The following is a 13,975-nucleotide window of genomic DNA, read 5'->3' on the forward strand; positions in this document are numbered from 1 at the left end:
GTCCATGTGCCGGTTTGTTTGTTGTTAAATTATACACGACACAAACGCATACACAGAAACCAATTGTGCTTTGGGTTTTTGTGACCCCTCACCCGGGTGGAACGGCAGGAACGGGAGGTGTTAAACAAAAGGGCCAAAGAATGCTTGTATGACAGGTGCAGGGCTTTTTTCTGTCATCTGAAACATGTGCACTCTCCCCTCTCCCTCTGATTGTTCGGGACGGCCTGGGCAGGGTGTGGGAGCCTGCCAGTCCATCCTGCACAATGATGACCCGCATGTCCCAGCTCCGTTTCAAACAGAAACAGCATTTGGTTCAACAAAGGCTGATCGTCATCACGCAACTGTAAATGAACCGAGCTCCGTTCCATAAAACCAGCAACCAAACATCCTGACTGCAGCATGTATGTGATCAAAAAGAAACAACAAAATGACACGCAGAAATGCAAGCGTGTCACTTCAGTATGTAAATTTTAAAGTGGAAAGTGTAGCTGAATATTGTTTTCCCTGAGTCTTATTGAGCGTGCCTGCCTTCCAGTGCAGCCATTCCTTTCCAGTGCCGCTGAGCCGTTGATGGTGTTACACATGCTAGAGCTGTTGCCCTGTTCCACTCCAGTAAAGGGGACCGTGGCCGCAGCGCTCACTGTGCCAGGTTTATGGTTACGCTCCGAGTTAGTCACAGCTACTGGAGCTACTGCCAGGCACACTCGGTAGTCGGTCCATGTCCCTACTCTTGTTTTACAATATTTAGATAAGCAGGTTGCCTAGCAGCCTTGCTGAATAGACTTTGTACATGGTTTATACATAATCAAACAGAAGTCCGCCTTTGGCAGATCACTGCATGCATCACGTTGAGGTACAGGCCTCTGCCTGCTCGATGACAGCAAATTACCGTTGAAAAAACATTAACAGTCTTTCTCAGCATAACACAGGTTTGAGGGTTTTGGTCTCCCATTGTTTCTACATTTTTGATAGGGTTTTGTAACCTGTGCTGCTAGGTGAGTGTAAATGCCTTTCTCTTCTCTTAGCAGAGACTTTTATTTTTAGAGCCAGTATCTGAGGAGAAAGGATGTTTTATGTCTCTAAATAGGAAATAGCAGGTCTGTAAATATACCGGCCAGGGCGGACCTTGGCACTTGTTGCTGTGGCTGGTGAACAGAGCGCTAAGGTTTCCTAGATGAATGGCAGGCCCTGTGTGAAACAGCAGCCCGCCTGGGTCCACCAGGGACAGTCACAGGCCACAGAGGCCGCCTCAGAATAGTCTGTTGTAAGGAGAGGTTAGAGGTTACTTTACGAGAGTACTAAATGGTAAATGGGAGCTTAACTGGCTCACTGGTGCCTATTGTCTCGCCTTAACAAATTTATGGACAAATGAATGCAATCATACCCCCATTTGGCTTGATTTCTGAAGGCGCCCTATCTGTCCATCAGAAATGCCACAATGGCATTGGAGCGTTAAGCTGCATTTCAGCCATTACTAGATTGTCTGATAAAAAGCTGCTGCTCTTGTCTGGTCAAAAAGCTAAGCTACTCAGAGCAAAAAAATCTTTCTCTGTGTACAGTTTATCTTTCTGATGGAATCAACAGTCACATTGGTATTTGAGTTTGATTGAAATCCAAAGCTGAACAATGACACAAGGCTGTGTGTTGCCCTATTTCTGCACAATGTATTGTCCAGTCCTCTATGTTTTCCACTGCTGGGAAAAGTGCCATTTACACTTTGGCATGGCTTAGAACAATGGAGCAGATTCCATGCTATATTCTGTTGTTTCCCTCGCTCTGGGAAACCGCTCTCAGATCTACAGTTATTTTTGGAGTTGACTGTAAATTGCAGATGATAGATGAAGTATTTCTTCTTCGAAAGGAGACCTCTGGCACATCGGGACAGGGAGAAACAGGATGGTTAAGAGGGTGTGTTTGTGTGTGTGTCTGTGTATGTGTTTGTGTGCGTGCAAGCATGTGTCAGTTTTGGCCTCTTGGTCTCGGTGCAGAGCTCCGGTGCGTGCCCTGTGTTGCAGAGGTGTCTTTTTTTACTGTTTGACAAGCCTTATTTTTAGTCACTCTGGAATAACCATCGGCTGCTGAAACGTCTCCTTGACCCAAATGGGAGACAACGACCCTGTGTGCCATGGGAGAGCAGAGAATGTGTTATCACGTCAAGAGAATAAGATTGAAACACCGTTGTTAAAGATACACTTCACCACAAAACAGCTCCAAAATATTCCAAAGCTGTGAACAGTCTTGCAAAATTTAGTTTGGTTTAAGAGTTTTTCTCTTAACCTCTTAAAGTTGTTCACCGTGTCATGTCATCCGGTGTATACTGAACCCCTGTTGTGTTAATGAGAGTTCAGTGAAACAATGTAGGTTAGATGGAAAGAAAAGCATGGCCCAAATCCCCAGTTAGGGATACTGTTGGAAAAATAGTTTCCATGAAATTAAATTGCTATATATACTTAGACTAGAGAATCAAAGCATAGCAACTAAATATTTAATCAACTAAAAGAAAATCTTTCTGTAAATCTTTCTGTTAGAATCAGTTGTAGCCAAAGTAAGTGCAAACTAGTGTGGAGGTAAATTATCAGAAAAATGCCCCTTTAAGGAGTCAATATTTTTCCGCTTGCTCCTTAACACGGTATTAGTTTACTGCTCACATAGCTGTTATTTTTCATCTCCGCATCGTATCCGTGCCAATGTTTACTGAAGGCAGTGAGGTGCTGGTTTAGGGCTACACAAACCCTTTATTCTAATAGGGGTCTCCCCTGCATACAAGTCTGCTTCAATTAGATTGAGTTTTCCAGAGGTAAATCAGGTGCCGTGTCCTTTGGTCATAGGACAACGCGTGTGTAATAAGTTAATTATAGTTCATTATAAAACATTTCGGCTGGAGTTTAACTCGCCGAGCTGGTGCAGACTGCATTCCAAACCATTTATGAACATTTGCAGCGAGAGGCTGACTGCCTCGGTCGTTCAGAGACCTGCGCTTTAGTTTTATGTCTCCCTCTCTCATCAGTGAGCAAATGGCCTCGGGTAGAGTAGATTTAGGTTTATTTGCTTGGCCATGGTGTTACAGACGCCTCTCTTCACCAACTTCTCACCAGGAATCAGTAGCTACCAGGGTGGCTTTCAATTCATTTACAGTTCATTCACTTAAGGAAGTTGGATCACTTCAAAATACAACAGCAAGAAAACTTCTGCCATAAAAGGTTTTCTTATATATAATCTATTAAAAAAATAGATATATTGGAATTACAAATTCAATTTGTAATCTAAATTTTGGGAATTCAAAGTGTATTGACCTCAACCCTGGTAACTGCAGCATCTCATCTTAAAGAGGTTCTCCACAGTAACGTAAAGCAGGTAAGGGCTGTCACACTTCAGTCACATGGCATTAAACAAACCCGTATAATGGAAGTTTCTCATGTTGTGTAAGTAATCCCAGAAGCGATGTTCCAGGAATATCAGAACCTGACCACCGGTCTGTCTTCCTGCTTATCTGGTCGTGTCAACAGAGCCCAGCGGGCTCGCTCTCAGCACTAAATGCTGTTTATTTACCCAGAAGGAAAAGTCCTTATGCAACCATTACACCCCATACTGCTCCCCTCTGGTCAGCCGTGGCTTTTGCAGTTGACCCTGAAACGCTGGTTTCCTGTCAGGGTGTTGAGGACGCAGTGTGGCCCTTTACATGCTATCCTGGCCACCTCTCACCAGCGTTATTGCTCTTTCACTGTTTCCCCAATATAGTCACAGCAGCAGTGCTGCACCGCTGCTATGAAGTTTTGGGACTCAATGAAAGCACAGGCGGGACACATTCTCCGCTTTATTTCACTCCATGTTTGATATTGGAGTGTAGATGTGCGATCCATGAGCGATTGGTTTGTTTTGTTTTAGGCGGAAACACTGCATTTACAATAATGTAATGACAAACACAGAGTTGAATAGCAAGGAATCCAGCGTGGAGAGATCAGGTTCTCTGTGTGGGAATGCCTCTTTAGGAAGCTGGGAGAGCAGTAAAGGGATGAAGGCTTGGGTATGTGTGGGGCGGTATTGACTGCTTAGGCCTCTGCTTTGAATGCCCCATTATTTGAAGCGCTTCCCCCCCATTAAGCCGGCGTGGATCTAATCAGTGTTAAAGTCGTCTCCTCAGCCAGCGGGGCCTCACTGTAGGACCCTCTCTTTTGTGAGCAGTCAGACTTGTAAACAACAAAACTCCCCTATAATGATCCCAACCCCCTGAACACACACAAACACCCTCACACAGACAAACAGTCAAACTGTTTCCCTCTGATTCGCACATTGCGCACTAACATTTCTTAATCTTTACCTTTGGCACATTATAAACTTTGGCAGCTATTGCCTTTGAGAAGAACATAGGGCTGGTGTAAATTTCCCTACTCTAAGAGAATCCTCTCTTTTCTTCGTCCCATGTGGGTTAGAAATGCAACATTAAGACTGTGTTGAGTGTTGAGAGCAGGGCTTTATCTGTGCCTGGTGTGAGTGACAGGGCCAGATGGCTTCCCAGCGTAGAGCAGTGACTCATGGGTAGGCAGGCTGTGGAAGGCTCCTTTATCCCCTCCATGTTCTCTCTATGTTTACCTGGCTGTTGGAAGATAATATGGAGAGCCTGGGCCTGGTGTGGGCAACAGAGAAGAGTAAAAGAGACAGACTTAGGCCTATACCTGATAGATCGGCACAGCAGATTTACTCAAGGCTGTGCAGTTCAAAACGGAGAGCAGCGGTTGTTCCCAGTGAGGTTTGTAGCCAGCAGAGTAACATGGTAACCCTGGCAGACCTGACTGGCACCATGCTCCTCTGTGTCTATTTCTGAGGCCAGGGGCGGGCACAGGGTTGATTTGGCAGCCACATGAGGAACCAATGTGGGTATTTGGTGGTCATTGTGGGCACTATTGCCCACGCTGGGCATCATGCCCCCTCTCATCGCCACAGGTAGCCTGGACAGCGGGCTCGTATCGCTGTGACTGGCGTGACAGGAAGAAAAGAGCTCCTCTATACTGAGAAAGCTGGGAAAAGATCCAAACCTATGGCAGATTCCAATAACACTAATCCCTCCCCATCGGCCTTGTTCTTTCAAAGATACTAGGCCGGACTTGGATGGGTTACAGCGAAAAGAAAAAGGCTAGCCTTGCCAGACCCTCAAGTGGTCATTACAAGCGAAGAGGAGGGAGCGTTGTGATTTATTGGATATTTTGTGTTCACGGTGGAGCTTTTTCCTCAACTCTGTACCTCTATCTCCTAATTCCTGTCCTCCCTCCCTCTGGCCTTCAACTGTGATGCTTAGTCCAGTGAAAGGACTCTCGCTGGCTGTTCTCAATGTTCCCACATGGATTTGTTGGCACAGTTAAGGCCGCTCTGCATTAGGGAACTAGATCAAAGGAGACATAATGGAGCCCTCTAAAGGGTAGCATGACCTGGATATAAAGCACCAGCAAACTGCAGCACTTGCTTATTTGTCATGCTTTTTTGTTGACCCTGATTTTATGTAGGTAGCTGTAGCACAGGCCCATAACCTGGGGTGATATCGTTCATTGGCAATCTACTAGACACTTATTCGTTTAACACAGATAGAGAGTGTCCTACTATTTCTCTGAAATTCAGTTCATGGTCTAATTGTGTCTGAGATTGGTTGTCCCTCTTATCTGTGACCTGTACATTTCTGTAAATTGGGTTGTCTGTTTGTGTATTTCTCTCTCTCTCTCTCTCTCTCTCTCTCTCTCTCTCTCCTGCACCCCCGCTCTGTCTCTCTTTGTGCGTTGTGCTGAGCTAGCTGTTGTTAGCCGGTTTTGTTGGACTGTAGTTCAGCTAGGTGGTTTTTGCATTAGTAGCACTGAGAGCGTATGGTTCTCTTCGGGCCCTGCTGACTCCATGCCTGGTGTCTCACTGAGAGTGTCCACCTGTCTCCTTAGTCAGGGAGCGTACCACACACACACACACACACACTGTTGCAGTGATGACATCACTGCTGATACATACACATACACACACACACACACACACGCTTACAGATGGACACATGCAGGGGACACAAACATTCACACTCTCTCCATATGGACAAGTGGGCATTTTCATGCTTCTCAGTCTGTCAAACAGTGTGAGTTGTTTACAGCTTGTCTAGTTGATGAGTACTCAGGCGTGACCGTGGCTTCTGTAATGTGTCATCATATCCTGGTGGTGAATAATCTGTTGCCGTTTTCAGCTGTAAAAAACACTTTTCCTCTTTTATGTCGTGTGTTCTAATGATCCCCTTCTTCTCTTTCTCTTCACTCAGCTCTGATTGGGTGGAGATCCTGGAGCCGCGCTCTCGAGAGCGCATGTATGTGAACCTGACCACCGGCGAGTGCGGCTGGGAACCCCCGCTAGGCGCTCCTGTCCGCCAGGCTGACGGCAACCAGTGGTGGGAGCTGTTCGACCCCCACAGCGGCCGTTTCTACTACTATAACTCTGCCGGGCGCCGCACCGTCTGGCATCGACCCCAGGGAGGAGATATAGTGCCCCTCTCCCAGCTCCAGGCCATGAAGCGCTGCAGTGAGGCCAAGCGGGTTGCGGGTTCCGCGGAGAGGCACCACCATGGGACCACGGGGAGTATCGGCAGCGTAGGGAGCCAGGGGCGCCGCACCCCTCTGCCTGAGCAGGACAGAGACACCCCGCTCCCCAGAGCCCCAGAGACCGCTGAGAAAGAGACCGCCGACCCCGAGCCGGAGCCGGCAGCGGACAACAGATCCCAGGGAGACGGCAGCAGCACTGAACACAGTGCAGATGGCAGCAAAGAACCGCAGAGGTAAGCCTGACCTAAACTTTACCACCAGACCGTGGCAGCTTCTACTGTAAAGCCGGAAAGGGAATTGTGCTTAATCATTAGGGGATCATATTACCAGGAGAAATGGGGGGAAATGTGATAGTCATCACAGCATGTGGCACAGTGACTCCTAATGACTTTCAAATGCTCAGGCTATGAGAACTCATTGGATTATTTTGACTTTTGACCGGCCAGGCTGATCTCAAACTGCCTTTCTATTTTCATTCTCACTTATCTGAACATTCCATATGTCCCGTGTTTCCATAGTATCGCCTGTGAACCGTGCACGGTCATTTCAGCAAATCGCTACCAAATGGGGAGACGGGGGTGCAGTCATATTATAGAGCATGACATTTCCCCCCCTCTCGCTAGTGGTGTTGGTGCAGAGCGGCCCCTAACAGTAAACCATTCAGAGACCCCATCATGTGCTTGGCGTTGCGGCCTCGTCCAAACCACCATCTCTCCCTCCCAGCCAGATTCCAGACATGCCACTTCTATTTCCCCTGGCCCAGGGCCACTGGGGCCGTCTTAGTGTCCTTCTGTGTGCTCACCACCACCCCGCTCTGCTCCGCTCCTATACGCTCATTTCATTTTCCTAAAACAAACCTAGGCTCCAGGCCATCAAAGACCGTAACACCTCTGATGGGTGTAAGCTCAAACCATCACGGACCCAATGTGACTGGATGTACTCATTCAATGTCATTTCAGCGTTTAAAGATATGTGTGTAAATACATAGCATGCATGAGAGGCATGTGAGAGAGTGTTGTCTGTTTGTGGCTGATAATAAGCAGAACCGCTACATTCCATCTGGCTATAAACAGGCGAACCCTGCTGTTTCTAGAGGCCCTGCAGCGGCGACTCGGGCTCTCCGGTTCCTCCTGGCTCTTCTTGTACCTCACCTTGGCCAGTAGGAGGCCTCACCTCTGGCCCTCCGACCCCTTGGGATTACGTAAAGGTAGAGGGGGAACCAATTGTTCAGCCAAGGCTGTTGAAGGACACTCCTGGAGGCCTCCTCGCATTGCCCCTGGTGTGTGTGGGGAGTGTTAAAACTCCCCACAGGGTCCTGCTCTGCCCCAGTGACTCAACCTTTCCCAGAACCCTTTCTGTCTCCCCCCCCAAAAACAATGGCCAGCTGTGTTCCTGAGAGTAAGGCTGACGAGTCTTTAGCCCACAGAGGCTTGATACCCTGCTTAGCCATATGGCGCCTCACATGCTCACCGGCCACCCTCTCTTAGCAGGTAATTAGAAACCACCACGCAATGCAAAGAGAGGGTGGAATGTGACAGCTCAAAATGGATGAAAACAAACTGGGTCGTCTGATGTTTGGGCTTACGGAGACTTTCTCTTCTTCAGCTAGCAGCCAGACTTATTGATAATGACAAGGATCAGCGGGTAAGAGCAAGGGAGAAGGTTGAAGCGAAGACGAGTTGGAAGGGTCACAGTGGTTTGAGGTCCGCTAATTGTACTGTCCCGCCCAGAACAGAAAAGTGTTGGGGACTTTCATGAGGCTATTGTCCTCTTCCACTTTTTGGCCATGCTATTTTCGGTCGTAGCTTTTTTTAGTTCTATAGGGTATTTCTATTTTTTAAGGTTCCTCAATTTTGTCCTTGAAAGTCTGAGCTATTTTAGACATGTCATGTTCTTTTTCTTCCTATTTTCTTCATTGCTGAAGACAAGAGATGAGAACTTATTAGTTTATGACTTTTGAAAAACAATGCCGTTCTTTGTGGAAATGGGACAATCCCAGTTCTTCCATTGCCAGTTTCCTTTTGTTTTGCTCTATGAATAAATCACGGGAGGGGTCATAATAGATTGACGAGTTTCTAAATTTTCCACACAACACACCATCTGTATTATTCTATGCACTGGCTGGTTGATTCAGCTTCCTTTCTCTTTCTCTCCCTCCCTCTCTTTGTAACTACAAAGGCTCATATCTGTGTTTGTGTACGAACATGCTTGTAGGAAGCGTAGGCGTAGGGTTGTGCTTGTGTGTCGAGTGGTGTGCCAAATCTGTTACTCATTGGCCAAGTCTTATCACATGTCCTGGGAATTTCTGGGTATTTTGAGCGTATGGAGCTCATCAGGAAAATACCTTGGTCTCCAGGGGTAAACATGCCAATCACGTGCGTATAGAGGGAACCGAGGCAAGCTGATCTGTTAGCATGATGTAGGGCTGAAAGGTGTTATAGATCATCTAGCTTGTAACATCTGTACTGGATTTCACCCAGCTTTCACAGTGTGTGTCCGTGTGTTGTTATGTCATCTACTAGGTAACATGTGTACAGGATTTCACCATAGATAACCTGTGATCTTTTCGTGTGCGTGTGTGTGCACATGCTCGCTGTGTGTGGGCTGCTTCCCATGCTGCTTTCAAGTTACAGAAGACATGCTGGGTTTGAGTGGATGTTAAATGTCTGCTGAAGACGCATGACAGCGCGGTGTAAGGCAACCCAGAAGTGACCCAGGATGGTTCACATCAGGGTCACAGCCCTCCATTGTCCTGTGGGTTGGTCTGGAGGCTGTAATGGACCACTAAAAGGAAGAAAGGCCCTCACTTAAGCCCAATTGTCCCCCAGGGTCAACTGAGAGCTTTCTCTAAGCAGGAAGTTTAGGTACGCTGAATAGTGAACACCAAATGACTAGTATGTGCTCTCTCATTTAGCCCTGTAATGATATAGCGGCGCTCCAAAGACCGACTGCGTTCAATCCGAGGCAGTCAGGCTGACATCAGACACTTGAAACTCGCCATTCCAGATTGTTAACTAGCTTTAACGCATGCAGATTCCTGTGGAGAGATTGCACAGGCATCAGTATATCAATACCTTTGTAAACTCAGTTCTCTGAAGGGTGTTACATTGCTTATTTGTGAACCGACTGTACCAAGTTTGAACCAGCTTCCACCCATTGAAGAGGAGACAAGATAGCTGGCTTTATTTAGACAGTGTGTGATGAGTTCCAGGCGCTTAAAGGGATGCCACTTTTTATTTTAGTTGGTTGTTTTCATTTTAACAGACAATTCGGGGGGGGGGAAATAAAGGGTAAATGTAGAAACTATCCTCCAACGTGACAAGTGTCGGGTGAGGTGAACTGAAATATCCCTTTCACTTTGATGTTTCCATTTGGGGGAAGTTTTATTTCAACTGGAAGGTCAAAAACCCCCGTCCTGCATATGAAAGCAAAAGTAAACAAAAAACAGTTGAGATCTCCCTCATGTGCCTGTGACCGTCTGGCCGTGAGTCATGTAGGAGAAATCACCAGTAGATTTATTTAGGAAATGAGGAGGCGTCTTATGGGGTAGATATAGTTTTTAATGAGTCACACATTGTCTACATGTTTACAGCGGGAGCACAAGCCTCTCGCGCTTTCATCTCTCACCACTCTGAGGACCTAGCCACAACATTTTACACACACTGGAAAGACTAAGGCTTGTTTTATCTCCACACTGGTAAGCTCATTTCTTGTCTTTCTCCAGATGGCGTTTTAAGTCTGCCTATAATAATGTAGTAGGGTTTTTTTTTTTTCCTCTGTGAAAAAGTTACACTTTGAACTCGCAATCTAGTTATGTGCCTCAGTGCTTTGGTCTGGTTAGCAGTGACAATTTCCTTATTTCTTTTTTATCTGCACGCCGTTTCTCCACACGTTTCACTCTCTCTCTCTCGTAAATGCACAGTTTACGGCATTCTCTAGAACTGGATTACAGCGCTACGGTTTTATGTGTCTAATTGGAACAGTGTATCCAAAACCTCTTCTGTTTTATTTTAGATATCATTTAAGCACTGCTTTATGCTGTTAGCTTTCCTTTCTGGTGGAGCGGTGTGCTGGAATGTCTCCAGTGACTGTCATGAAGGACCAATGGCACCACATGTGAACTGGCCTCAGGCATGGAGCACAGACTGCTTCAGCTGACTTGCAGCATGCTGGGAAGGTATTTTTCAGGGGTTTAATCTCATTCATTTTAATGTGAGATTACAGTTTTTTCTGCTTTGTTTGTGTTCCTGATCACATCCCCGAGTTATGGGAAGCACACAGCAGTGGGGCTGCTATGGAGCAGCTTTCATGATTGTGAAGAGGATCCAGTTTTATCATGTAATCCAAAGAGTGCGCTCCAATGGGATCTGTTTTCGTGTGAACAGATGTAGACGCACTATTCAGATTCCAGAGGCGGGTCTCTCCCTCTGGCGTCGAGTCGGGCTCGGCCTCGCTGTCACGCTGTCCCTTCAGTATGGAGACCAGGGATTCCAGTGGCTGTCCTCTGGCCCGGGCCCAGCGCTCCTCGCTGGGTGGGTCAGCGGGAGCCACAGATATGTACAGCTGGTAGACATCTTGGCTCAGAGGCGGGAGGTGCGTCGGTTCAGCTGTTGCAGGACAGCTGGTTCTCTATCCCCTTGGAAGTGTCTTTAGGTCTCTCTTACAGGAACTATGAGGCCATCGCTTTACCCAAAATGCAATTTTGTAATGCTGCGGCTTGGGTTTTTTCATGGTGTATTGTTCAAAAGCGTGAAGGCAAATCAACTTTGAACACTGACGAAGTGGCTGCAACATTGTCCTCAGCGAATCCTCTTTGTCTTTTGGGTTTCCTTCCTCTACGCAGATCGCACGGATCCCATTGGCCTTTGCTCTGAGGTGTTTGTGTAGCAGGAGCTCGGCCTGTGCGACCTCATTTCCTCTTCCTGTCCAGCATATGATAATAATAACCCCTGTTTTTCAGACCCCACTATTCCCAGGGGATATATTTAAGAACTTCCAAATCCATATCCCTATCCGCCAAAGTGACTCAGCTGATGGCTTTTCCAACAACGGTTATTCCAGGCTGGAAAGAAAGGAAAGACAGAACATCTGCTGACAGCATAGTCCCCATAGTATATTTAGTTGGTTATTAAGACGGTCTGACCACAGTAATATTCAGAACAGCGACAGAGGTATCTGGGACTGTGGGTGTGAGACACCAGAGCCGGCGAGACTAATTGAAATTTGCTGACCGTTAAGTTGATTTGCTGCCCCGCAGTCCAATCGAATTACCCAGTCGGGCTCCAAAGGGCCTCTAACTTCATTTTATCTTCCCTTCCTCTATGTTCCTAAAGGTCTCACATGCTAGCTCCAGGCTCTGAAGGAATGTGTTTGTAAGTGCGTATGTGTGTTTGTGTGTATGTGTTTGTGTGCACGTGCACATACTGTGTGTGTGTGTGTGTGTATGTGTGTGTAGGGGTGGAATAGCTGAACTGGAGATGATCACTTTGTAAACCGCGAGAGATCCAGAAAAATGTGGAGGGAGTTTTTATTTTCCCAGTGATAATAATCATGTTTTTTCTTCATGCCCCTGTGATATATTGTTGCGTGTAACCGCTCCTTTAGCTAACATTCGACAAACACCTGACAGGCAGGCGGTTAGCATGCAACACACCCTTTTTAAACAACGTTCATTATGATTAGAGAAAAGGACGCGTGGTGCTGGTGTGTCACTGCAGCAGTCCAGACCTGTTCAGCATCGGTTACATAAGAGACTGTCTGTCTGCCTGAGTGACTCTGGAGGTCGAGGATGGCTCTTTCAGGTTGAGCCTCCCTCCTTCTCCCTCCCTGCGCTCTATTGCTGTCGTTAAGGGAGGCGTCTCCGTGACGATGGCACAGCCATGCATTGTGTGAGGCGCCCCACACCACCGCCGAGGCCCCTGAATGAGCCCTGAGGAATGCCAGCCTTCCCGCTCATTCCCTCGCTGCACTCTCCCACGACTAATCCCCACCCCTTCTCATTTACACATACTCTCACCCTCCTCTCTTGTCTCTCTAGCTCTCGTTCTTCTTTCTCCCCCACTCGTCTTCCCACTCTGGGCTTCTCTTAGTTTCTCACCATTGTGCCGTCTTTGTCTCGCTCGTTTTTGGTCCAGGGTTTGTAATCATACTTTGTTTGGTTGACCTGGGGTTTGGTGATATGTGAATGTTGTTCTAGCTGTGTAATGGGATTAGAGGCTTTACATTGAGACCGAAGACAGTGTGCGGCCTTACTGTTGGAGTTGGCTACTGGCCCCCATGTGATCGTGATAATCATCGCACCGCACTCGCTCACTGCTGACACCCAGCATAATGTGCCGATGCCGGAGGGGTTGAACACACTGGACCTGTACCGGGCCTGACTGGGACAATGACAGGCAAACAACAGAGACAAAGCCTGATGAAATCCCTATCTCTCAGTGCTGGGAGCTGGGCTCAGCAGAGCGCTCCTCACAGGCCTCTGAATGTGTTCAGTTACAGCCCCTGCAGGATAGGCTGTCTGCCGTTGTTATCGGGTATATCATAAGAGAGCTGATATCATTTAGCGTCAGTATGAACAGGCATGGATAATACGGATGGAAGATTTTTCCGGATTCTGTTTTGTTTTGTTTTTGACATGGTGAATCGCAAGGGATTAATTGACCCAAGGAAGTGGATTTTCCCTTGCATGAAGTCAACAATTTTATAAAGCTGCATGTAAGCCCCCAATAAGCGTGATTCAGCCCTTGCTTCCGCCCTGGTTGCAGTGTGTGAACGTTACATTAGGCATTTCCTGTTTGTGTTGCATAGGGAAGCCCTCTCCCCAACCCTCCCGGGGACCTCCTCAGACAGGAAGTCCTGGTCACTACTCTCTCAGGGTCAGTCCTCATAAAGTAGACCACTCACCCACCAAGGACCCACAGTAGATAGATTCAGGGTTTTTTTTTATAGTCGGCCATTAAATGAACTTGAGAGATTGTGTCAGGAGCAGTAAGCTTTAATTTGTTGATGGATAATGGAAGTGGAATGTGATTATTGTGGTTTGCGTGTGTGGTCTCCTGTGTTCTTTGGCTGTCTAATTATACGAAAAGCCTTGATGTTTTGCCTGTGAACTGTTCCTGCAATAGCAAACCCGTGCTAAACAGTCAGCTGTGCGTCAACCTCTGAGGTGGGAATGATTTTGGAGTGTTTGTCTGCGTTTGGTGTCGAGGTGACACCGCCTCCTCCTGCCTGGCCCACGACAGGACGGGAGTGAGAAAACACGCAGCGTTTCAAAGAGGACAAACAGTGGCTTCTCGTGTTTACAGCTGTCACCTCCCAACCCCCGCCCCTGTCCCGCATAGTCACACACACTCACACCCCCCTGTGACAACTAAACAGTGGCGGTTTGAGGTGAATCCCATCCGTCACAGCTCCTCGTC

General features: G+C 47.3%; 1 protein-coding gene across 2 annotated transcripts in view; it reads left to right on the forward strand.

Annotated features, from left to right (window-relative positions):
• arhgap46a (Rho GTPase activating protein 46a) overlaps positions 1 to 13,975 on the forward strand; it is a 33,585-nt gene that overhangs the window by 5,881 nt on the left and 13,729 nt on the right. For both annotated transcript variants that reach the window (XM_071917442.2, XM_071917443.2), the window contains exon 2: positions 6,281 to 6,790. In XM_071917442.2, the coding sequence (XP_071773543.1) occupies positions 6,281 to 6,790 (510 nt within the window). The remainder of the gene's footprint in view (positions 1 to 6,280; positions 6,791 to 13,975) is intronic.

This window comes from Centroberyx gerrardi, chromosome 5, assembly GCF_048128805.1.
Source record: "Centroberyx gerrardi isolate f3 chromosome 5, fCenGer3.hap1.cur.20231027, whole genome shotgun sequence".
NCBI classification, from domain to species: Eukaryota; Metazoa; Chordata; class Actinopteri; order Beryciformes; family Berycidae; genus Centroberyx; species Centroberyx gerrardi.